General features: G+C 33.1%; 1 protein-coding gene across 2 annotated transcripts in view; it reads right to left on the reverse strand.

Moving 5' to 3' along the window:
* Positions 1 to 27133, reverse strand: part of LOC129223780 (enhancer of mRNA-decapping protein 4-like) — a 72921-nt gene that overhangs the window by 31160 nt on the left and 14628 nt on the right. For both annotated transcript variants that reach the window (XM_054858139.1, XM_054858140.1), the window contains exons 8-17: positions 26995 to 27107; positions 26503 to 26586; positions 26300 to 26395; positions 25311 to 25407; positions 25067 to 25232; positions 22840 to 22927; positions 20940 to 21034; positions 16796 to 17227; positions 9955 to 10153; positions 2325 to 2414 (exon numbers count right to left, since the gene is read on the reverse strand). In XM_054858139.1, coding sequence (XP_054714114.1) covers positions 2325 to 2414; positions 9955 to 10153; positions 16796 to 17227; positions 20940 to 21034; positions 22840 to 22927; positions 25067 to 25232; positions 25311 to 25407; positions 26300 to 26395; positions 26503 to 26586; positions 26995 to 27107 — 1460 coding nt within the window. The remainder of the gene's footprint in view (positions 1 to 2324; positions 2415 to 9954; positions 10154 to 16795; positions 17228 to 20939; positions 21035 to 22839; positions 22928 to 25066; positions 25233 to 25310; positions 25408 to 26299; positions 26396 to 26502; positions 26587 to 26994; positions 27108 to 27133) is intronic.

Raw genomic sequence — 27133 nt, forward strand, 5'->3', positions numbered from 1 at the left:
TCATAATTTTAACAAACAAAATTTTCCAAGAAAGTTAAAAGAGGTGTTTAGATTTTGAAATTTTTCATATTCACACAAAATATTTTATTTTACCAAATAAAATTTTGCCAGTTGTGAAATTTTTTATTCAAAATGTAGTTTTTAACTGCCCTATCGTAAAATAAAATTTTCACATTCATTCGAACATTTATTTCCAAGCTATAGCCATTTATTTGACGTATGACCACTTTACCCCATTGACCACTTTCCCCACCAGACCCTACAAATCTAATTTTAACCATTATACCATTCAAAATGAAAGAAACTACATACATTTGATAAGTACGGTACATCCAATATGAAATATGACACACTGGTGGACAATTGCCAAGGACGGATTCCAATGGGCTATGTAGCGAGTAAAAAAAAAAGTGTAATTGATGTCAAGTGAAATAAACTAATGACAGAACTCTAGAACATTGCAATGACGATAATTTAGTGAGCTCTAAAATCCAGAAGGCGTTGAAAAGTATTCAAAGGACGAAACAGTCATTTTGGGCTGAATACGTAAAAGTGAATACATGTAATTACCGCCCCCAGACATTCCAGCGTAAGATGTCAATGTAGGATATGGCTACCATGAAGAGCAATGCAAGCTTCTGCACATCATGTGATGCTTTACCCAACATTATACAGCAGCTTTTGGGGTAATTTATCCCATTCTTCTGTCAGTAACGGATAAGGTTGTCTTTGCTTATTGGAGGGCGTTGTCGACCAGCAAGACTACTCCCCAAAGCATACCAAACATTTTTAATATGATTCAGATCTACAGAATGGGCTGGCCATCCGATGGGTTGAATATTTTGAGTGAGCTAGACACTCCTGAATGGCGATTGTTAATGACATGTTACGTTGCTATCCATGAAAACGAATTTATCGCTCACAACACGAAAGAATACGTAAACCTGAGGCAGTAGAACAACATTATTGTATCACTAGCCGTCATAGTCTTGTTTGGAAGCACACAAGCAACGTACGGCTATTGATCATAATCCTACCCATACCATGACACAACTTGTAGGATACTAGTCCTTTTCTTTTATGTTTGCCGAATTGCATGCTGTGCCTCTTATGAAAGGTTAGTTTTCCTCCACAATTAGATGACCGACTGAACCTGCTTTTATCTGAGAATAGTTCACAAGCCCAGTCAATTTTTCTCCAAATGCGATGCTGAAGACATCATTACAAACCAGCAAAACGCTGACTTGTAGACAATGGGATGCACAAAACAAGCTGACGGGCGTCTAGTTTTACTGCATTAAAACGTCTGGCTACAGTTTTTTGGGATATTTGCTTGCTAGTAGCAGCACGAAACTGCTTTGCCAACTCAGTAGCTGTGTTGCGCTGGTTCCTTTTCGTTGCTAGCACTAAGTACCAATCTTCTGCTGACGTCATATTGCGTACCTGACCTCCCTTGTGACATTTGCTATACATTCCATTTGATTGAAATGATTTCCAAACTCTCGAAACAACCCTTTGGCAGACGTCAAACTCCCTAGCAACATCTAATTTTTTCTGCCCTTCTTCGATGTTGCCGACCACACGGCCACATATAAAATCATCTAAGGGATGTCGGGAAGACATACTGAAAAATGCAAGTTCATCAATTGATTCTTTCCGGTCAAACTTTGCTTTTGAACAACAATGGTCATCATGCGCCCAATCCTTTATATTGCTTATCAGCGCTATATAATGACCAGCAACATCGTGAGTCTAAATTTGCATACTCATAACATGTCTTACCGTGTCCCAAACTTATGCTAATTTCCATATTTCCTTGCCTTCCATTTTGTAGTAGCTAACGCTGATATTGCCATCCGTCCTCAGCAATTGTCCACCAGTATATTTTTCAAAAGTGTATTAGAATTAAAACAAATTTTCTACAAGATACTATGCTACACAATCATGCAACAAAAAAGAGAGAAAAAGATAGGGGGAGAAAGAAAATAAGGTCGGAGCACAAAATATCAATATATTGAAGTATCTTGTGTGTATACTTTATTGATTCTAGGTACCAAGAAAAAAATCTCTTGAAAAAAAATGAGTAACATAATTGAGAAGAAAAGATAAAAGATTTTAGATATCTACTTCACACACAGTTAAAGCATTCTTCAAAACCTGAAAAGTATACACTTTCCAACAATGAAATAAATCAATGAAAAACATCAATTGTTATCTTTTAATTGAATAGATTATCACTAAAGTTAGCTTTAGAATAAAGTTAATCATTGTCTCTTAATTATAGTAAACTAAAGCTAAAAAAGCATTTCTCTACTTATACTCACTGAAGTAAAGCTCTGTTAGCATTTGTTTCAAATGTCACAGCACTTGATTCACCATTGGAAGAATGGAAGATTTGATTGCTTGTTGATTCACTGGAAATATAAAGTTTTTTTTTGTTATTAGTTTGCAATTTTATTCATCATTATTTATAACAATATTTTACACTAGTATGTCACAGAGCTAAAAAATTTGAAGCACCATTTAATAGTTGAGGGCGCCTGTGATGCAGGGAGTGTTTTTTGCTGCTAATTTGATAAGTGTTTTTTTACTATAATTTTTCATTATTACTGTCTAGTTTTAGGTTTTTTTACTTCACTTTATCATGTAATTTAGTTTTATTGTGTTTTGGGGGCTCATTTTTGCTGTTATTGTATTCTTGAAGTGTTTTTGCATTTTTTGGAGCTAAGCCTAACATGTGGTGATCTCCTGGTTTTTGATCTTGTGTGCTTTATTGGGTGTAGCAACTCTGTTTATTTACTGCTGTTTTTTAGTATTTATTCTGTGTTTTTTTGCATTTTTATCTTACTGTTTTGCCTTTTGGAACATATTCACTGAGTAGAAATGGGTGTTATATGCATTATGAAAGAGGTAAAGAGTGGGAAGGGGGACAGGTGGATCTCTTGTGATTTATGTCATATGTTCTGCCTGTATAAGGGGGAAAATGAGTCTGTTTTTGAAGAGGATTATATTTGCACTAAATGTGCTGAACTCTCAGACTTAAGACTTAAGATGCTAGTTTTGGAAGCCCAGTTAGCATTAGGGTGTAAGCCAGTTGTAGAGGGTATAAATGTTCCAGAGATTCAGGGGGAAGTTTCAAATGAGGAGTTAGATTGGGAAACTAAGGGTGTAATTTTGGGGGACTCTATGGTAAGGGAGGTGGGTAACACAGTTGGGAGAGTAAAGCGTAAGGTGGCTAGGTGTTGTTTACCAGGGGCTCGGGTAAAAGACGTTAATATGGTTGCTGAAAAGAAGGGAGTATTGAATAAGGAGGACATGGTTACTTTGTGGGTGGGAACAAATGATGTAGGCCACAGTAAAAATGAGGAGTTTTCTAGGGAATGGGAATCCCTGTTGGATAAAGCAACCAGCTTTTCGACGAATGTCCAAGTGGTTGGTTTGCTTCCCAGGTATGGAGTGCATAGGAGCTGGCTAAATCAACGTGCTAGGTGTATGAACTTGCTACTGAAGTCAATTTGCGAAAAGCGCAGTATCAGGTTCATTGATGTATGGAGTCACTGTAAACGGGATTGGATTGCTAGGGATGGCCTGCATCTGAGCTCTACAGGGGTCAAAATGGTTAGTGGATTGATTTTAAGGGCTTTGGAGTCAAAAAACTAAGTTGGAATGGGGGGCATGGTTCAAGCACCAGGTATCGAGAGAATGTAATGTTTTTGGGTATTGCTAGAAATGGAAATAAAGTGACAAACAAGAGTAGTAATGTTAACAATTGTAATTTAGGAAATTTCAGGGTGTTAAATAAAAGCAACTTAGGCATGCTTAAAGTTTTCTATACCAATGCTCGCAGTATTAGGAACAAGATGGATGAATTGAAAAGCATAGTTATGGATGAGAAGTTGGATGTTATCGGAATTACAGAGACATGGGCTACCGAATCTGATGCAGAGTTATTACATATTGCTGGGTATAATTTGTTCAGACAGGATAGAGTAGGTAAAAGAGGTGGTGGGGTTTTATTTTATGTTAGAGACAATTTTATTTGCAATGAATTGGTCATAAATGATAAGCCTACTGATATTGATATGGTTTGGCTGGAGTTGATGAGCAGTAAGGGCATAAAGCTACGCTTTGGAAACATTTATAGGCCACCTAATTCAAACCAGGGACAAGATGAACAGATGTACCGTATTATTAGTGACATGTCTAGTAAGGGATCCGTTATCATAATGGGGGATTTCAATTTTCCGGGTATTGATTGGAATAATTTTTATCCTGGTAATGGCAAAGAAGAGGAATTTTTAAAAGTAATTGGTGACTGTTTCTTAGATCAAGTTGTAACTCAGGGAACTCGAGAGGAGGCCATTTTGGATCTAGTTTTTTGTGACATAGGTAGTTTTGTTCAGGGGTTGAGTGTAGGGGAGCATATTGGAGATAGTGATCATAACAGCATTAGGTTCCGGGTTAAATTTGAAGTGTGCAAAGATGATAATTTTAGGTTTGTGCCCAATTTCAGAAACACCGATTTTGTTGCACTTAGGCAGAGCTTGAAAGAGGTTTTTTCGTCAGGGTTGGAAAATAGCGACGTAGATCAGCAGTGGACGGAATTTAAGGATAAACTTGCTAAAACCGTTGGGGACTATGTTCCATTTAGGAGAAAAGGTGTTAGTACCAAAATTTGGCCCATGTGGTTCTCCAGGGAGACTAAAGAAGCTCTTAATTATAAGCAAGCCACTTTTCGTAAGTTTAAAGAAACTGGTCAGAGTGCGGAGAGGCTCCAGTATGGTAAGGCAAGGCGAAATTTTAAGTATTTGGTACGGATTCAGAAAAGGGAATTGGAGCAAAGGCTGGCAGATGACATTGATGGGAACCCTAAGAGGTTTTTTGCTTACGCTAATTCCGGGAAAGCTCGAAACAGTCAAATTGGGCCTTTGGTTGATGAGCATGGAAATTTAATCCAAAACGATAGGGATATTGCAAATGTTCTAAATAACTTTTTTTCCAGTGTGTTTAACGATAACTGTATCTCAACAGTTGACACTAACAAGACACAAGCTATTATACAGCTTGAGGATTTTGTATTTTCCAGGGAGGAGGTTTTATTTCATTTGAAAAAGATTAAAGCAACTAAAGCTCCGGGACCAGATAATATTTATCCAAAAATTTTAGTTGAGTGTGCAGAGGAATTAGTGGATGTTATTTTGAATATTTTCAATGCTTCTTATAACTCGGGGACGGTGCCAGAGGACTGGAAGCTGGCTAACATAACGCCACTCTTCAAGAAGGGGTCTAAAGGTATTGCTGGGAATTATAGACCTGTAAGTTTGACTTCGGTGATTTGTAAGATTTTCGAAACTTTGATCAAAATTAAGATCATGATGTTCTTAGAGACTAATAGTCTGTTGACTAGTTTGCAGTATGGTTTCAGGAAAGGTAAATCCTGTACTACTAATTTATTGCATTTCTACGACAAGGTTACCTCAGCTTTAGATAACAAAAAATGTGTGGATGTTGTTTATATTGATTTTCAAAAAGCTTTTGACAAGGTACCGCATGTTGCTCTTCTCAGCAAGTTAGCTGACATTGGAATAGGAGGAAAAACTTTACTTTGGGTTAGAAATTGGCTTACTGGTAGGAAGCAAAGAGTAGTTGTGAGAGGAAATTATTCTAATTGGAGTGATGTTTTAAGTGGGGTTCCTCAGGGATCAGTTTTAGGGCCTCTTTTGTTTATTATATTTATGAATGACATCAATGAAAATATTTCTGGAAGCATGAATTGTTTTGCTGACGATGTAAAAGTTATGGGGATTGTCGAAAATGAAGAACAAGTAAAACAGCTGCAAGAGGATTTAGATCATATTACTAAGTGGGCAGATAAATGGGGTATGGCAGTTAATGTAGGGAAATGTCAAGTGCTACACTTAGGTCTTGGAAATAAGCGTATGAGATATCGTTTACAGGGTTCAGTCATAAATCAGGCAGATAATGTTATGGATCTGGGTGTCTTTATAAATCAGGACTTCAAGTTTAGTCAACAGTGCAGTATTGCTAGTAACAAAGCCAACAAAATGCTTGGGTTCATCAATAGATCTATTTCAAACAAATCTAAGAAAGTTCTTCTGCCTTTATATAGGAGTTTAGTAAGACCTCATTTGGAGTATGCTGTTCAGTTTTGGTCGCCTTATCTGAAGAAAGATATTTTTGTATTGGAAAGGGTTCAAAGAAGGGTAACTAAATTAGTAAGGGGACTCTCAGATTTAGATTATGATACCAGACTTAATAGGCTTAACATGTATAGCCTGGAGCAAAGGAGAGTCAGAGGGGACATGATTCAGTTATTTAAATTTATCAAAATGAAAGATGTAAACGGATTAAATTTTTGCGGGGAAAGCAGGACAAGGGGTCATTGTTTTAAGCTATTTAAATCTCAGGCTAACTTGGAAATCAGGAAAAACTACTACTTTAGCAGGGTCGTGGGCACTTGGAATAGCTTACCGGAAGAGGCGGTAATGAGCAAGGGAGTGGATAGCTTTAAGAGGGCCATTGATCTTCATTGGGGACTAATTAATTGACTAGGACCAGCCTAGCTGGGCCCAGTGCCTGTTGCTGGTCGTCACATTTGTATTTGTATTTGTATTTGTACTTTATTAGCATAAGGAGCATTTACTCTTTAGAAAGAAGCTAATTATAAGCTAAGCTTGAGAAGAAAGCTCAAGTTCCGAAAATGTGAAGCTAAGTTTTAAAAATGCAACAACGAAATATTCTACATTTTGAAGTCATGCACATTCATGCAGACTTTTCCACAACTCGGTGATTTTCCCACTTTTCCTGCTCTATAGGAGTTTTACAACATCATGCAAAATGATAGGCAGTTAGTGAAGAAAAACAGGAACATTTTCCATTCAGAAAGCTCAAAAATACTACGTGTGTTACCAAAAATCTCAAGATTGGCTAAATTGTAGCCTGCTTGTTCAAAATGATTAAATAAATAAATAGAAATGTGAGAAAAAAGAGAAAATATTTAAAAAAAAAGGGGGGGGGGGAAACGAACATTTTCAACAAGAGAGGATACCTTACTATAGTGCAAGTATGATTAAGTTTAAACCTAGTTAAAAACTCCACATTTCAATACACAAGAACACATGTGTACGATTGTGAGTATTTAAATTACAAGTTCTTGTGCTAGAGAGAGAGAGAGAAAGTGTAGGAAAGATGACATTTTTTATGAAATAGCTCTACTCGCTGTTTAAAAAGCAATTTGGTGTGAAGAATTATCGAGTTAAATATTTATTAAAAGGAGACTAAAACAGGGGTAGAAGTGACCGACTTGTCACATATAGGACATTTTCCACAAAAAATATAGGACAAATATAGGACACATTATATGAATAATTTTGCTATGAAAAAAGAAATAATACATATCATATATTATTTATCTATTCTTCAATGATTTTGTTTAAAAAAAAACCTCAAATAAAATTATTACATCTGAAATGACTTTCCTGTAGTTGAAAGAATAATTTTTGAAAAAAAAAAAAAACAGTGTACTTTAAAGGAAGTAATTAAACAAAATTTGAACAAAGAAATTTTTTATTTTTTCTTCCTCACTCATGACCCAAGTACTAATTCCACTGTTCTTTGATTTTATATCTAAACTGAACCCTTTAACACTTGTATTAAGAACAAACATAGCTTGAGAAGGATCCTCTTGACGTTTTTCAGTCTTCTTTATGCTTGAATATTTTAGCATGCTGCCTCAATTGCGAAAATCCACTATTGCTTATGGGCACTGAACAGTTGCAAAAATGGCAAAAAGCGATAAAATCATCTTTTCCTTTAGTGCACCATGCACCAAAATTTGTAGAATTAACGTCCTCCTGGTTCAACAACAACAAAAAACGGGAATATAGGAAATATAGGAAATTTTTCAAAAATATAGGAAATATAGTACGATTTTGATGCTTTTCGTGGAAATATAGGATATATAGGACTACTTTGACCCCTGCTAAAAGCATAAAGCGTGGTTTACATAATATGTCAACCTATGCCTGGAATACATCCATAACAACAACTGAAAATCAATAAGAAATTGCAGATTAATGAAAAGTAAAAATACAGTTGGCTCTCTGTTTAATGACGGTCTATTTAACGATTTTCTCTATTTAAAGACGGCTTTTCACGGTCCCGGATGCTCCACTGTAGTTTTAAAAGTATTCTATTTAAGGATGCATTCTACTTAAGGACAATTTTTTTTGTTATCCCTTGAAAGTCGTTAAACAGAGAGTCAACAGTATATGTTACCAACCAACAATGAAGAAAGTAAAACTACAGACAATAGAATTCAGTTAACAGTTGTAACCAGGGCTGCCATTGGGATTCCTCGCAAAATCCAAGATTAGGCTCATAAAATTTCCAAGATCTAAGCAAGATCATGCGACTAAAAACTCTTAAAATTCATTTACTTTTCTTTGTGATTAATACTATTACAGCTAGTTGATTACTAATCTTAAAAATTGATAGAGTTAGCAAATCTATATAAATAAAACAAAGAATATATATGTATGTATGTTTCCTATACAAATCCAGTTTATGTTGAATCTTGACCAAATTTGGCAGGGAGGTACTTGGGCACCGGAGACGGAATGTAGGGGATTTTTTGAATGCCAAAAAAGTACCGAAACATTCGGATTTTTAATTTTAGGACCCGGAAATGGCTTTTTTTTTAATTTGAAGGCCAAAAAATTCTCACAAAAATCAGAATAACATGCCCACAGAAACACTTAATTTTTTTTACATCATATAAAATTTGTTCTAATGTTTAAAGGTAATAAGAATATAAATCATAACTGCTTTTAACTAATCTTAAACTAAAATTTAGGTAAGCTTTTAATTAGAAATCCATTGTTGATGACGGACATCGTTGAACAATGCTTTTATTATTATCTGTAGCGTGAAAAAAATCATTGAGTTGTGCCACTTTTTTCCCTCAACTATAAACAAATAAAACTCTGGCTTTTATTTCGAGGCATTTCCTGTAATCGGGAGATTTAAAATTTTTCCTTTTTGGTTATTTTTTCGCAATCTGTTGGGAAATTTAACAGATTTTTTGTTGTTCAAGCCTGATTGTTGAACACACATCACTTGACATAAATTTTATTTTTGAGGTAGACCATGCAAAGCCGGGCTAGTATGATAATAAATACTAAAATTGATCTCTCAATGAGTATTTTGTTAAAACAATTTCTTTACAAAATGGAGAAAAAATTGTCGAAGAAAAAAGGATTTATTGATGTTCTGATACAATTGAGATAATAGATAGTACAACAGCTAGAATCTTTTTCTTTCTTCATTTCTTCCCAGTAAAATCCTTTAATATAGTCACAGCTTGTGTATGAAAAGAAATTAATTTGAATTTTGACATATTGAATTCAAATTATGTTTTTTGCTATCACGAGTGTGTGTGTGTGTATGTAGGCGTGTGTGTTTGTGTCTGCATGCAAGCATGATTGTGTGTGGGTATGTATACGTGTGTGTGTAGGATATGGACCTGGAGACTGTTTTCGCTAGAGGAGCAGCATCGTGAGGCCGGTCGGGGGTGGTGCTGCAGAGGAAGGCGGGGGGAAAATAAAATCATAGGAATTTAAAATAGTCAAATGAGAACAATAAGCAATTCGTGATTGCTCAATAAAACTATCATTCTAAATTTCTCAGCCAAAAAAAATATTATACTTTAGTGAAAATATGTTTTAGGATTAAACTATTTTTAAAATGTATCATTTTTATTAACAAAGCTAAGCATTTGAAACAAAATATCAAAAACCCAAGATTTTCACTCAAAGTCTAAGATCTCAAGGAAGATCCAAGCTCTGGCAGCCTTGGTTGTAATTACTAGACTACATGGGGGACACACACTGTTGTACTAGTCATAATCACCAAAAATATTCAAGAGATATATACCTTTCATTTCGAGAAGCAGTTAAATATTCTTGACTGGCAATGGGGGCTTGAGGCCAATTATTCACGTGGTACTCTGACTTGATGTCCAATTTATTTCTAGACCCACTAGAAATTCCATATGAATTCAAACTATTGGTAAGATTTCCTGCCTCATCTTTAGCAGTTAAGCTTTCATTTTCATTTTCATTTCCCATTCCATCTAGAAGGTGAAATGAAAAATGTCTTTCTGTGATGACCAGAATACACATAAAATGCAAATGATTGTGCCAGGTGCATAAATTTACAAATCCATTATTATTTTTAAAAACAAAAACTAAATTTCTGGGGGAGATGATCAAAAATTAATTTCTTATGCAGTCCTGTAGCAAGATAAATCTTATTTTTGTATCAGCTTTGACACTTATGTAACAGAAAAAAAAAATCATGCAATATATATATAGATATATTTAAAATGAATATTAAACTTTTCAAACGCGATAAAACAAAGCAAATCTAAAAACATAACATTAACTATAAAACTTAATTTTAAAAATATTGCATTTCTACAACTCTTGACATGTTAATAGAGTAAAAATATTTGAAATACAACATTGTGAAAAGAAGTGTGTACAGGCATCCCTCATATAACACAGTTAATTCGTTCCGTGTAGTATCGAAACTGTGTTAAACGAAACTTTATTAAAAATAACATTTTTGCTTAGTTTTAATAATAATTATGTATGTGCATGAGAAAAATGAGGTTAAAATGTATCGTGTTATATCGAAACCATGTTATACGAGACTTAGAAATAATGTAAATCAAGGGATGTGTACTGTGTTATATCAAAACCAAGTTTCATAGAAACAAAGTAAAAACTTATTAGAGTTATCAACCATTAACAGAATGTATTAAACAAAAATTAAATTCCATCTTTTAAAAATATAACATTTGAGTTATATCAAAACCATGAAGCATTAAATTCAAGTTTCATACCGTGTTATATCAAAACCGTGTTATACAAGGGACACCTGTACAGATAAACTGAGTGAATTTAATTGTGAAAACCAAAATTTTCATCCTGGGCAACATGTGCAACTTTGAATTTAATTTACATAACACACATGTAGTACAGTAAAAATAGGGGTCGGACCCAAACATCCAAAAAAAAAAGCTAAACCTGGTGCAAATTGTTTATTACCCTCCCAATAAGAACAGGTAAAAAGTCCCACCCCATTGTGCGTCGGGTTTTGGAATGGGGGGCATCTAAAAATTGCTATTTTGGGTATTTTTTCATAATTTTTAAGAGTAAATTTGAAGTGAGAATATTATGTTATACTAAATTTAAAAGCATGAAATTAAAGGTTTTTGACCCCCGAGAGGGATGATATAACCCACCAATGCTACAGAGCCCCCCATCCCCTTAAAACGAAGCAGTACCCCTGAACCCCCCTCCATACATTTCATATGGAAACAATTATTTTATGCTAAGTTAAAGTTAGAAATCAAGTGTGTCCATCCTCCAAGAGCGATGGTGCACCTCCTCTCTAAGCGACAGCACCCTCCCCTCTGCCAAATAAAATAAATCCTCACCCCCCCCCCCACCTTTTATTTCAAGTAAAAGTATTATTTCATGCAAATCTAAAATGCATTGAATCAGGACTGTCCACCCCATAAGAACAGTAGCTCAGGTCCCTAAACGAAATTATATACTGAAATATTATCCTCCCCCTCCCTCTGATGGTGCACATTTGATTAAATGGCCAGAAAAAGTACGCTGAACTGTCTTTTGCTTTCAAATGATTTCTCCTAAGCTTGTAACAAAAAGTCTTCGTTATCAAGATGTTTTTTGGAATCTAGATCCTCAGCAAAATCGTTATTGTTGCAGCTATGTCTAACACAGTTTGTGCATATAATTTAGCACTTCAGTCCACTTTCAGACTTTTCAAACATTCACTTTATCCAATAAACCCCTCAGAGCAAGCACAAGATTTGAGACGCAGAAAGTCTTCTAGAGCAGAAGGCTTGGCTGTTGTAACAGGACACAGATTATATTTCTGTGGTGCTTTCTTTGCACCCATCAAAAATGACACTAGCTTTCCCATACTTACAAGTGACCTATACACTGCATTGCTGGCATATTTCCTCGAAGCTTACATATCAGTACCAAAAATATGATCAAGCATGTATCTTCCATCTATTACATATGAAGCAGTGAGAAGCAAAGGGATGTAAGTGGCAAAATTAAAAATTTGGAGATAACCAGGACAAATGGTTGGTGAACCTCTCCTCTATCTTGGGGCAAGAAATGGTACTAGTAGACCTGGTAGTTGCTTCTATACAGCATGATTTAGAAAAGAAAATCAATGAAAGCCTACCTAGGATCTTATCTTTAAACGCGTTTTATTCAAAACTTTAAAATGTCCACTTACATCCCTTTGCTTCTCACTGCCTCATATATGACACCAGCTGTTTGTTCTATGATGTTGGATGAACCTTTTGCTCCAGATAATGGCACTTTAACGATACAGGATTTCTTTCCTTCTGAAACCAGATTCATCGAATACTGATGGAAGATCAGCGCATAGCTCGGACCAGAAGTTTTTAGCAGTTTGTTATTCCATCTTCACTGTGTTCATACCATTCGGTGTAAAAGATGGTTTGGGCTTACACATCTTTACAGATAGTAACTACTCTCGTAACAGTAGGTAAAATTGTTTGCCTTCAATTTCCTTTGATGTTACTACCCGAACGTTAAAGGTCTCATCGCAACTCACCTTATCATCAGCGAGCAATACCACTACCAACTTGAGAGGGAAGAAACTTCTGGGGGCTTTAGAAACGGATTGTGATTTCCAAACTGGGAGACAAAAAGGTGTAAATATTTAGCATTCTATTGTTGTATTGCTTATTGCTCTCATCAAGACTTATTCTATCATTGAATCATTACAGGTTCTAGACCACCTGAATTTGTCACTGTGTTAGATCGTTGGATAGCTGATGTTTAAGCTGATGTTTGATGTGATCAAATTTTTTTTATCGCATACTGTACTCTAAAGTTTCAGATAGTGCTGCAAGTACATGTGCGCATATTTAGCATAATTCACATAACCTGCTGCGTAAAAGAGAGGCAGCTTGGTGTTTGCAAATAAGAACCCCCACCGACTTAGAAGGTGCAGAATTGCAGCATTGCCCGTCTCACTATTGGCAATTCCGGTTTGTCCCACCCTTACGGTGATGGCAAAAGATTGTGGAAAAGTTGAATTAAGTTAATCAAGAAGAAGTAGGGAAACTGGTCAATTTTGACTTTTTTTTATGCTGCACAGGAATTTTGTTTTCCAGCGCTCTAAACAGTTTAATAACTCTACTCACAAATAATTTGGTTACTGAGCTCGCTTAGATCTTTTAGAATTATTATTCTGACATTACCATATCATTGTGAGGCACTTTGTACTTCGGAAAAGTTTAAGTCAGGGAAATTTTTTCGTAAACTTTACTGGAAAAGTTGATTTTAGAATGTAAATTCAGGGTTACCCCCCCCCCCCTCAAAGCGATGGCGCGCCCCTTAAGTGTGACAGAGTACCCATCCAGAATAAAAGTCCTTAAAAAAGAAAGAAATACCCCTTGAAAAAACTGCCTTAAAAATTCCAATGAGGCGAAGCTGCTCCATGGACCCCGCCCCCCATTCTCCCCCCCGCCTGTGCACCCCTGTTAATTAGAATTTTTTTCTGTGAGAGTTTATTGTTTTACTATTATAGAGAGGTTTCTGCGAGGTTTGAGAATTTTTTTTAAGTAATAGAAATATTATTTTTATTTAAATAGAGGATTATTTCGTCCCCCCCCCTTCCCCCCAAAACCCGACGCGCAAAGTGCTGGGACTTTTTACCCCTTCTTGCTGGAAGGGTAAGAAGTAATTTGCAACAGGTTTCATCTTTTTTTTTTTTTGGATGTTTGGGTTTGGCCATTTTTTGGCCTAATTTTACTGTACTAATGCATGTTTTAAAAAAAATGTTTCAGAAATGTTTGTTATTAAATATTGGATGAAAGAGGGCAAGGCAGAAATATAAGGCAAGCACAGATCACTGAAAAACTCTATACTAAATACAAATCGCAATAAATTGATTGGAGTTCACAACAAATGACAGAAGTACTTTTTTCCCCATGAATATTCAGAACACTAAAAATTAATGGCACCATAAAAGTAAAAATACAGAAAAGTTTATTTAATATTAGTTAAAAGTTTCTTCAATATCCAGCTCTAGTTTTTTCTTTACAGTTTTAAGGAGGATTTTAAATCCTTAAAACTGTATCATTTTTCATTAGATACTATGTTTTGTAAAAATTATACAAATGAGCTAAATTACCTAAAAATAGCAATTTGAAAAAAGCATATTTATTAGTTTCTGCATACAAAACAGGCTCATATTATTAGCAAACTGGACCTTATAAGCGTAAACAAAACTGGACTTAAAATATTGATTATAAAACAAATGCCAAGTTTTTTTTCCCTCAAAATGGTACAATTTGGTTACTTCAAGAACAACTACAACTTTTGATGCAAAATACTTTTATCCAAGAAAAAGAAGGAAAAAATATTTCATTTAAATAACATGGATTTGTTGTCTATTGACTCATTAAGTTTGTGGGAAAAGTGGCTAGTAAACTAAAAGGGTCGACCTACTGGCCACTGGCTTACTGACTGAAAATTGGGATTTTCTGGTCTACAATAAAAAAAAAGTTTGAAAAAATTGGATTTCTGCAACAAACCCATAAAACTGTCATAGCAGAAAATTTTGTAGTTGCTGTCCATCAAAACATTATATGAGGCAGCAAGAAGCAAAGGGATGTAAGTGGACATTTTCAAGTGTTGAGTAAAATGCCTTTAAATAAGGTCCTAGGTAGGCTTCCATTAAAAAGTTTTTCTAAATCATGTTGTTAACCTACCAGGGCTACTAATATTATATCTTTCCTCAAGGCAGGGGGGGGGGGGTTCACTTACCATTTGTACTGATTATCTCCAAATTTTTAATTTTGCCACTTACATCCCTTTGCCCACTGCCTCATATGTAAACTATATAAAAACACTTAGAAATAGTTACAATAATCATTGAACACATAATAATCACAAGAATTATATATGTTTTTTAAAGTAAAATTTAAAAATTGAAATTTAGATAACACTGGTCATTATATTTCTCCTTTTCTTAGCCATTTTTGAAGGTAACAGTAAAGAAGCTATCGGCAATTTAACTTGTAACCCAGTTCAACTTATTGAAAAAGTTTTTGATGGAGATTTTGAGGTCAAGTTCAAGTCATCTTTTGTAATAGGGTAAAACTTCTCCCTTCATTTTTTTTTCTGGTAAAATGAAATCTTCTATCAGAAATGAATATATGCTTTTATGAGTTCCTTTTATTGGTCAGAACATATACTGTATATACTCACGTATCCGTTGACTTTGTACTTTTAGGAGGAAAATCGGAGGGGGGGAAAAACCGTGTATAAATTGAACTCCTACTTGCTGGAAAAAATTGGGAACTTTTGCGGCTAATTTTGAATATAAACGTTTTTAAAAGGAGGGAAATGAAATGTAATGAAAATTTTTATGTTAAAAAACCTCTCTGATTATTATTCTTTTGCACAAAAAGGGTTCACTTCTGCGATCGCAACTTTTGTAAAAGGTTCGATTTTGCTGTTATGATTTTTGTTACTTATTGCTTTTATTTTGAATGAATAAAATAAATTCTGCACTGTAGCCATTTAAAAAATGAGCATTAATTCGTGACCACAACAATTTTCACTTTTTGCGTGGTCGGCCATTTACTGTAATTATTTTGTCTTTATTTCACAGTCAGACCATGTAAAATTGTAGCAGAATGTGTAAGTATTTACTACTATAGCATCTGCTTAAAAGGGATAGACTAAAATAGGGAAAAAGTTCAAATTTTTGAGTGTTTTTTCCCAAGAATTGTTCAGGAAAAATGTTCGGAAGTTCTGTCCCACCTATAAGTTGACAACGTTTAACCTCATTTTTTGGTGCTAAATTTCTCGACTTATAAGCGAGTATATATGGTAGTCTTATGCAATATTTTCTTCACTATAGCATTTTTCTTCTTAAGCCATACCTGCCAACATTCAAAGAAAAAAATCCAGTAGATTTCTTCAATGTAGCGCAATATCGCTTTTTTCCATGTTATTGAGGGGGAAAATAGAGATTTTTTATTATCTCTTAAAGTACAATCATATGCAAGTTCCTTGAGTCATATACAGAGTTTAATTAATGAAATTATTAAATGGAAGAATAAAAGTTAAAGTAATACTTTTTCAATGAAAAGTTATTTAGGGAAAAAAAGAATTTCAATTATCTGTAAAAATTCAATCATAGACAAGTTTTTTCAGGTCTTCAACAAGATTTAATCTACTTTTTTCGACCGCAAAGTGCCCGATAATAGCGGTCGTTTTGTGTACAAGAAATGTTGTGCAACATAGGCTTAGCGATGAGTGCGCGAAGAGAGATCGCAAACGTAAACAACTGATGTTGCCAGATTCCAATGTGCTAAAGTTTGAAAGTGAGTAGGAGGTTTATTTTTTTCATTTTCAAGAAAATCCCTAAAATGGAAGGTTTTTTTTAGAGATTAATAAAAACCGGGAGATTTTCAATAAAAATCGGGAGACCGGGAGAAATGTCAAAAATCCGGGAGTCTCCCGGAAAATCCAGTAGAGTTGACAGGTATGTCCTAAGCATATTTCTGATTTGCAATTGCTTTTACTAGTTTAAAATGTCTGATAGCAACTGAACATAAGTTACATTCATTAAACATAGTCTGAAACACGAGTTAAAAGTTAAAATACTAAGAAAAACGTACCAAGATGCAGCACTTTTGAAGGTGCCAAAATTTCAGCAACTTCACGGCTTGGTGAGCTCGTGGCACTATGTTGAGATGATTTTCTCCTTTGCAAGGTGTTTGGTTCTACCGGCAATGAATCTATTCCATCAGTCAGATTCGAGGAAGAGTCACACTTAGAAGCAGAGTTGGCAGCATCTTGATAGTTCTGGACAGTTAGATTTGAATGAGAAGGAGATGTAAAATCATCAGGAGTTAATAGAACTTCTGTGCAATTCGAAAAGTTAGTCATATGAGATGGCAAGGCGGACAAGTTTGCCGAATTCGATGGAGAAGGAGAAGAGAGTTCATCCACACACATCCCTTTTTGCAACGACACATCCAAATCCTTTACACTCCTGTTAGACGCATCTCTAGCATCCAAACTAACATCTGATAATCCATCCTTGTATACTAAAAATAAAGCATCAGATTTTAGAAATTAGTAAGAGCAATTAAAACAAGGATTTACATCAGTAGAATACTTTCTTCAAATTACACAAACATGACAGCAATTACTTAAATTTCTAATTAATAATAACCAATAAAATTACAAAAAAAAACTCGTTTTTTTTCATTGAGTGATTAAACCAAAAAAAAATAGGATCTCAGCAATTTTTAATTGGTAGACTTTTATGTTTTTAGAGATGGTTATGTGGAGAATAATACATTTGCTGCATTGTGTAAGCATTAGATTATGTCCTTTATTTAGGCATCTTGAATATACTATTTCATTTAAAATTATGTTAATGCTTGAAAATCACTTACTTTCCTTCAACAAGGAAAATTAGTTAGATGCCAAAAGACTTTTGAAATTTTGGTGACAATAAACAGGATCCGGAGACAGTTTAAAAAAAAAAATAGTGGGAAAAATAGGAATAACAAGACAGCCGCAGCTCAAATTCAAATTTGCTTAAAGATAGCAGAAGTTAATGTTGATAATTAACCTGCTAAATTACAAAACTGAATCTCATTCTGGCCGTTTAAATCAAGGCAAATTATGTTTAAATACTTGTAGAACAAGTGTTTCACATTTAGTAGAAAATTTTGAGCAAACATAAGTGCTGTAAGGCAGGAATTAAAGAAAAACTGTCTTGCTAAGATAAAATAATTTTTGAATAATACATAAAATACATGCTGTTTCAACAGACATAAAATAGATGACAATAATAAATATAATGTAAATAAAGCCATGGATGTTTTTTTGCTACAAAATTATAGAACTATCCAATAAAACATTTTTTAAAAAACACTTGTATATAGTCTCGCATAATATAGACGAACGCACGAACGGGTTCGCAGAAAACTTTTGGCTCTGCAGAAAATATTTTTAAAACTACTCAAGTTAATTTAAAAAAAAAGGAAATAGAAAAAAAAAACACCCCCAGTTTATTTTTGTTTCTTCCGAATATTTCCCTGTCTGCCATTCTTGTCCTATCTTCTTTGCTTTTTTCCAGTACAAAATTAATCTAAAAATTTATGATTTCTTCTTGAAATCGTGATTATAGTACGCTAATTACTTAAAGACAAAGAAGCAAATGGTTGCTTATTTTACAAAGCCTGAATCACGTAAGAAGAAAATTCAAGCTATGTAAAATAAACAACTTTACAGACCTCTCTATAGGTGAATCCTGCTGTAAAGTGAGTTTCAATGCGTTGGCGTTCAGAAAACAAAAAAGCAGATAATCCGCACCTCATTAATTTTACTTTTTTAATAGATAATACGTAGGAAATACGGTATTTATTTTTGTGGAAATACTTAATTTTAAACAAGTGAGTAGTTTTTGTTGATTTGTTTACAGAATCAAATATCTTTATAAATTTTTTAAGTAAAAACCAGGTAGCTTATGTTTTATCTTAGTCAACAACTTGAGTAGTTTCAGATCTACATGAGTTTTTTCACTATTCACTCTATATTGGGAAAAAAATAATAGTTAAGGCAGTTTTTTTCAGTTGGTGAAAAATAAGCATAAACTAGATGTTAGTGCAAAAAATTTTTTAAATGATTTTAAAGCATTATTCTTTCTTTCTTTTTTATACTTGAATATAAATTTGATCCTCTATTCAAGGGTGAATTAGGCAAAATATTTATTTGCAGAAAATTTTCCAGTTAGAATTTGTTTGCAGAAAACTTTTCATTTTATCTAAGTCTGCTTGTATACTTAAATATTTTAAATCAATTCACAGGGCCTACATTAAGATTTTAGAAAAATTCAGCACATATTCGATTTAATTTTGTCAGCACTGAGAGCATTTCTTTCAAGGGGGATATTTGTCCTGACATTTTATCCTGTTAGTGGACAAGGACACCCAGCTCCATCCACCAGTACCATTTGAAAGCTCTGATCATCTTCGTTACCTTCAATGTGATTTTTATTTGTACAGAGAATCTAATCTGCACAACTGTCAGAGAGCTCTTACTATCATACTTTTTGAAACTCCTATGTACACTACTGCAAAAAAGGAAACAAACTCAATTTCATATTCAATTCTCTTAAATTTTGGAAAATTACATTTTTCTAAAAAATACTGGAGTTCTGGTATTTTTAACCGACTTCAAAAAGGAGGCGGTTATCAGTTCATACCGTATGTATGTTTTTTTTTTTGTTTGTCCACTCATAGCGTCTCACCTAGTGAACCGATTTTGATGATTCTTTTTTTGATGAATAGGGGATGGCTCAACTTAGGTCCCATTACTTTGTTTGACCATATTTGTTCTTTAGAAAAAAAGTTATGGGCAAAAAACAGTAAACTTTATGCAATTTCCCTATTAAATTGTAGCGAACTTCGCACTTTTCATCCGTGGATAACGGTGGCTCAGTGGTAGAATTCTCGCCTCCCACACAAGCGACCCGGGTTCAAATCCCGACTAGGACAAAGTGAATTTTACTAAAATTTCGTTTCTACTGTTTCCCGTATTTTCTCGAATGTTCTATTAATTTCTGTATCTTTCCAAGTCGCTTGAGTATTCGCTTCATTTGGCTTTCACATTGGCTTCGCTATCTTCATCTACGCGACAACATGAAACTCATTGTTATAAAAGTTTGGTGCCATATAAGAGTAACATTAATAGTAATTGTAATGATAATTTTGAATAAAGGCTTTTCTAAAGCAATACAGTGATATATAGGCCAAACTTCTTACTAGGTAACTTCTTACTTTTACTGAAATATCTACATTTACACTAAAAAGAATGAAATAAAAAAATTTTGAAAAAAAAAAAAAGAACCGACTTCAAAATTGCTCTAAAAAGTGAAAAATAATTTTATTCTTTAAACACCATCGATAATACTTTTAAACATAATTTTTGAAGTTGGCGCAAAAACAAAAAGTAAAATCCATTGCAACCATGCTTCGTTCATATTTTTATCAAAAAATCATCCAAAGTTAGGAACGAAACATTTATATCGTTACTCAAATATTCTGTCATCAATGCGTAATGCATTTGGTAGTGAAGAAACTGGACCTGGTTAAATTTATACTTGTAGTTGAGTTATGGCTGTGAATGATTTTATCGATCGTTTTTGCGCCAACTTCAAAAATTATGTTTCAAAGTATTATCGATGGTGTTTAAAGAATAAAATTATTTTTCACTTTTTAGAGCAATTTTGAAATCGGTTCTATTTTTTTTTTTTCAAAATTTTTTTTTGAAGATGAGAATACTGGATATCCGGTTAAATGGCGGAACAGAAACACCCCTGTTCAGTCAGGCAAAAGTTATATGAGCTGTGTGTAAGCAATTTGTAGTTAACAGAAAGGAGTTAAAGAGGTGGAAAATATTGTTTTGTTGTTATTTATTCAGCTTTCCTCAGATTTTCTAGCTTCAAACATTCAAGAATGATTAATAACAAATCATAAGGAATGTAGAAAACTGAACGGAATTTGCAACATAGTTACTGTAAGCAAAACAAATCTAGAGCTTTTACGGAATAAACAAAAGGAGGTGGGAGAAGTAAAGAATTAAGAAGCTTAGAAGTTGTAAAAATCAAAATGCGTTTTAGGTGTTAAACGAAGAAAATAATAAATTATTGCATTTCAAGAAAATGCGTGTGCGTCTGTAAAAATATTACACTAAGTTAAACCCAAATTATTGCACTTCAGTAATAATGAAATCAATAGAGCTTACCATAGGATTCTTGTGATAGAGATCCAATAGAGCCAACTGAGAGCAAGGGAGATTCCATTTTGGGTGTATATGATATTCGACAAGACTGCAAAGACCTGAAAAAAATATAAATGAAAACTGTATTAATGATACTATTTTATTCTCAAGATCACCTGATCAACAAATAATTATGCTGATAAAACAAAATTGCAACAGATTAGACCAAAAAAGTACAGTACATTTTTTCAATAAGTTGAGAATTACCATTCCATATGATATGCTAAATTAATTTTAACAATCAGATTAAAAATAATCTCAGCTTTAAAAAGAAGCTTGCTATTTCCAGTTTTGGCTTTGGGCCGCAGGTAGATTAATGGTTATAAGATGCTGAACTCTGAATCAGAGAGTTCTGGGTTCAGAGCCTATCACTGCCAAAATACACATTGCAGGGTACCAGCTAAGCATTTGCCATTGTGCCAAATGCGATAAAATCATAAAATTCGGCAAAACAAACTGATTTGGCAAAACTTTTGAAAAATAAGAAATTCTCCAAAAATTCAACAAATCTTGATACTAAAAATTATGCCATAAGATTGTTGAGAAAATAAACCATGCCAAACAAGTGTCTTATTTTTCTAAAGTGTATGATTGTATGCTGCACTTTTGAAGAATAAAAGAATTTATTACGTTTGTATTATATACTTTCTAAAACTACTGATACTTTGTTCTCTGATTGGTTAAAATTAGTCTTTGGTTAAAGCTTTCAAAATTTGGTAGGTAGTTTTTAAATCAGAAGGGGGGGGGGGGAGGAAAAACAGAATAAAATTGGGATTAAAAAGGTGAAAGGAGCTCTTCTTGAAAAATAGGAAAACAAAAGGGGGAAAAAGGAGCGTTGTGATGCCTGTGGTTACTTTCCTGTTAATTTTAACCAAGAGCTTCAATAGGTGTGAAGCTGTCATTTACACCCCACATTTGAGCATGATTTTACTGCAGATTAATTCCTTCTTCACAGTTATGGGGACAAATTGTAAGGTTTTGATTTTGCTCTAGATTTTACAGATAGCCTAATCATTACCTTTGTTTTACCAATCATAGTGCTCTAATATTTAAAAACTATGTGAGTAGAGCTAGTCTTCCGACAATGGAGTTTCTAAGCAATGTTCAATACAATATAAATATATTTTAGCAAAGTAGATAATTGTATCAATTCCCAAATTGGGAGCAATCTCATCAATAACGTTCAATATTGAAATAATACTCCAAAAAAGAAAGCAAAAACTGGAAAGTATTTTTCAATTATTTTTGTTTTTAAAATGATTTTTAAATGTTTAGTAAATGTTTCTAAGTAATCTGTTTCCAGTTAATTTGTTCCTAGATATCAGAGGCTCTACAAATCAAAGATAACTCATCCCTGCTCCAAAATTTTAAAACAATGTGTTTGATATTGTTGATATTAATACAAAATGTGCACAGCTTAACTTTGGATGTAGGCAACAAGTATTATCTTAGCATCCAGCTACGTGAAAAGAGTAGCAAAATTGTATTCTGAAGATGTCCCCTATTTAAATTATATGATAAATTAATCTGATAGTTTTGTTTCTTGAAAAGCTAGGTTAAGGTTACTGATGAGAATGGGATAATTTCACCAGATATCTTTTTAAATTTGATAGAAACAAACTTCAGTTTTATTTCCTTTTCCTCTCCCCTTTTTTAGGGGGGGGGATAAAAAATAATTTCAAAACAGTGTAGACTTTGGTTTAAGTCTCATTCTAAGATTACATTGTTACCTCCTCTTTTAAAAATTGTAGCTATACCATTTATTCAAGTGAAATAAGTACAACAATGCATCCCATTACAGCAACATCCCCTTACACAAATGTTTGAGTTGACCATTTCAAAAAAAAAAAAAAAAAAAACTTACTTTGTTTGTATCCAAAATAGTTTTACTACATACTGTCCATGAATTTCATCTACATCATTCAACACTTCTTCAATATTATCCACCTCCCCTATCAAAGGAAAAAATAGATCTACAAACATAGATACAAATACTAGAATCCATGTTCTGATACTCTGACCTAGAGGTAAGAATGACTTAAAAGGGGGGGGGGGACTGAAACTTTTGCAGAAATACTAGTTTTTTTCCAGAAATTTTGATTAACGCTCAAAAAAATTTAAACTTTCAAACTTTTTAGAATAAAATAATATAATTAGAAATTTATAATATTTACATTTTGAATATACAGTGGAGAACCAATTATCCGGGAAGTTCAGAACCATAGCTATCCCGGATAGCTGAATTTCCCAGTTTTCTGGATAGCTAAAAGGAGCTTTTGGCTGATTGTTTATGAAACTTAAATTACTATAACAAATAGTAATACGTATTAAAGTAAGAAGAAAACAGTTCAGAAATGCTTATCAATATCGAAAATCGAAACATTAAAAACTACTAGTGAGAAAATAATTTAAACGCCAAAAACCTTAAGTTATTTAATAAGACTTGAGACCCTCATATTCATTTTGGGGAGGAAAAAAAAAAAAAAACCATTTTCGATGTTTTAAAATGAAAGAATGAAGGGAAGGGCAAGAAACAAGTTTTTGAACGTAAATGTGCGATTCTTCTACTGTAGTGTATGAGAGAAATGTTTTCATGAACACTTTTTTTTTTCACTTTTTTGTAAAGGTTTGGCATTAGCGATTATTGATTACTATTGCTTTTGCATTAAGTTAATACCAATTGAACTTTATTTTATGCATTCCTGCAGCCTAATTACAGTGTTGCGTTTAACGATTTCTAGATTCCACCATCAACTATCCAGAAAATTCGAGAATTGCGGTGTTTCACGCGCTTTTGTGACGTCACTTCGGCTCTAAACGATTTTAATTAAAGGCCATTCAATAAAATATTGCATCATAATGTGACAATATTCATTTCTTTAGTTTTCAGTTGGAATAAAACACAAAAATTTCAGACTTGCGTGTGTACTTTTTAGTTCAAGAAAATATTCCGGAAATTTTTCCCTGCGTTAAAGACAACCCATTGAAGTTCCTTTTTGTAAACGTTTTTCCAAGTTATAGATGAGTAATATGGTATTTATTAAGAAAACGCTCATTTTCTTTTAGGTATTTCAAAAATATGCTTAGTTTTTCAAAAATTGTCAAAAATGCCTATTTTGAAGAAAAAATGGCGGGAAAATTGGCACAAGGTTGCCGGTTTTCTGGTTTCCCGGTTTTTTGGTTCCCGGATAAAAGGTTCTGCACTGTATTTTATTTAAATATTTCTTTTTATGTAAGGTATTCTGCACGAAAACATTAACTTTGAAAGTGCATGTTTTAAGATACTTAATTGAAGACTTTAATATGAGAAAGGGACAACTAGTTTCTTCCGGTTTGGTGTTTTTCATTAAATATAAAGAAAAATATTATCTTTCATTCCATACAAAAACAAGACAGGTCCAACCAATATCACAAGAGACAGTGGTGCCCAACTTATGGCCCCTGGGACACATGCGGTCCGCGAAACTAATCCGTGTGGCCGTTGTTTTGTTCAAAACAACAATTACTCACACTGACACAAATTTGGAGCCCAATAGTCATAAATTGATTTTTGAGAAAAGATAACATATTCAGATTCATAAACTAAGTATCAAATAATGACAACCAATTCAAAGTTAGTAATTTTTGTTCTTTTTCTGTAATTTCCATGTTGTTTAGCAAATTTTTAAAATTTTTATGCATGTTCTGGCCTGCAAGAACCATTTTAACATGAAGAGCGGCACTTGGGTTAAAAAAAAGGCTTGGAACTACTAACATGAGACATTAAATGAAAAAAGCTATAGGGTCATTGCACGGAAAACGGTCATTTTGTTCCGCACTTGATGCCATATATTTCATTAAAAATAATACTTTAAAATATTAATAAACAAGTTTTTCTGCTTAACAAATTACAAACTTATGTGTGATTTCTGAAGCAAAAAATTTTGTCATTACTCTTTAAAATAATTACTTTTTAATTATCTATATGAACTGTATACTTCTTTTTTTTTACTTTTCTGTGTTTTTTAGAAAATCTTTTTTTTTTTAAGAGTGGGTTAAGTATAATCATGCTTTGAAGTACTTTGAAAGACCTTAGTAGAAAAACAGCATACCTTCATCGTCGGATCCTTTTCCTCCAACAATGGATTGAGACTTCCTATAGTTAACACTAGCTATTGACAGACTGAGAACTGGCAATGGAACTTTAAATTCAGAGAAAGATACAATTGAAGCATTGCTGGGTAATGCATCTTGTTGAATTAACAGGATATAAAGCACCTAGAAAAGAAATTACATATAGGTACTTCTTAATGAGCAAAATCCTTTAGATTGAAAAACAACAAAAAACATCTTTACCTTTCTTTTGATATCTGATAAAAACAAATATTTTGAAGAAAGATCTATCTCTGCTTTCAAACATGGCTCTACACAGTCTCCAGAGTTGGGATGAAGCCTAGTTAAAACATAAAATATTTTCAAAAGACAATATACAGTGCTAGCCAAATTATTAGACTAAAGAGTTTTTTTTTTTTTTTGTACTAAAATACTATTTATTTTACTGTTAAAGTGCAGTACATACTGTACACTGATTATTACGTTATTTTAGCATAATTTAATGTTTGCAAGTGGCAGCACTGTCTGCTTTGTTTATTTTCTTTGTTTATCTACATACCAGGAACATAACCTCAATCAGCTTAAACAGTTCACTAGTTCTTTTTATTAGTGTGTTCTGTTATATTTAAAGTTAGTTTTAGGTAATTAGTGAGTATGTGTATATGAGTATATATAATACATATAATAGTGAATATAAACAATTTTTTACCTCTTTTTTTAAAAAGTTAAGAAATGGTGTAAACCTTGTGAAAAGTATGCCAAAAAGACTTAAAATGCTAATCAAGAGCAAGGGAATGCATACTAAATATTGAATAATTATTTCACCGTTCATTAATGTGTCTATAGTCGTGTAATCAATAAAGAATTTACTTTTAAAAGTCTTAGTCTGATAATTTGGCCAGCACTGTACATATATATTCACTACAAAAAATTCAATGAAGTGTTACTCATGATTAAAACCATTAAGAAACACAATAAAACAAGCACTTTAAGGCATATGGGGGGGAATAATGCTATTTTCAATTGAAAGGAAATGAAAAATACTATGAGCAGAAGAACACAAATTTAACATTTCAATTAAAAATTACTTTTTAATCATATTTATTTATTACACTTTTAAAAATATTTAGCAATTAAGAATGGTAAAAACACATCTTTAGTTTTAATTTTGGATCCTTTGCATAAAAACGACTAATATGCACATTTATTTCTAATAGCAAAAGCAAGTTTACCTAATTGTTTGTAAACATGCCCAAGTTTCACAGCTCCAAATTTTAAGTTCTGTGTTATTTTCAGCACCAGTAACAGCATATTTCCAAAACTGCATACTGAAATTGATAATTTGAAAATGAAAAGTGCTTTCAATGAACATTTTAGTGTACAAAATTTTCAAGTAAGCTATAAACTTTGCTATTAATTTATAAATGTGACTTACTCTGGTCTATGATTTTTGTGATTATCCAAAAAGTACAGGGATGAAAGAGATTTTTCAGGATGTGGTGTCCACTGATGTAAACATCTAAAAACATTACAAAAATATTAGTTTGTTTCTCCAAATCTTGAAGAGTGATATATTTTGACTTATTTCAATTTACTAGCTAAAAGAAAAAATTTCGACCCCTTTAGTGGAAAGTCATAAGTGTTTTTTGTCTATTTCAAAACTTTAAGTATATCGTCGCCTCAGAGCAACAGTAAGACATCTAATCCCAGAAATAATACAAAGATATCTTACTGTTGCTCTGAGGCGACGATATTATAAATTCATGAATTAGTTTTATTTATGAATTCGGCTTATCACTATGAAATCATCAGGTTAAATAAATCACAATTATTACTCATATTGATATTAAATACAAATATACACTAAATATTTTTTTAGTGAATACACCAATATACACTAAATCTAATATATATTTAAACACTATACCTGGGTGATACATCCTTATCTAAAGTATTCACTTGGAAAAACTTAACAATCCCTTCTAAACTTCCAATTGCTAAAGCAGTAGCATCTGGTGAAAATGTTGCAGCTGTGATTGGCTATTGAAAAAAAAAAAAAAAAAAAA

The sequence above is a fragment of the Uloborus diversus genome, chromosome 6, assembly GCF_026930045.1.
Source record: "Uloborus diversus isolate 005 chromosome 6, Udiv.v.3.1, whole genome shotgun sequence".
NCBI lineage: Eukaryota > Metazoa > Arthropoda > Arachnida > Araneae > Uloboridae > Uloborus > Uloborus diversus.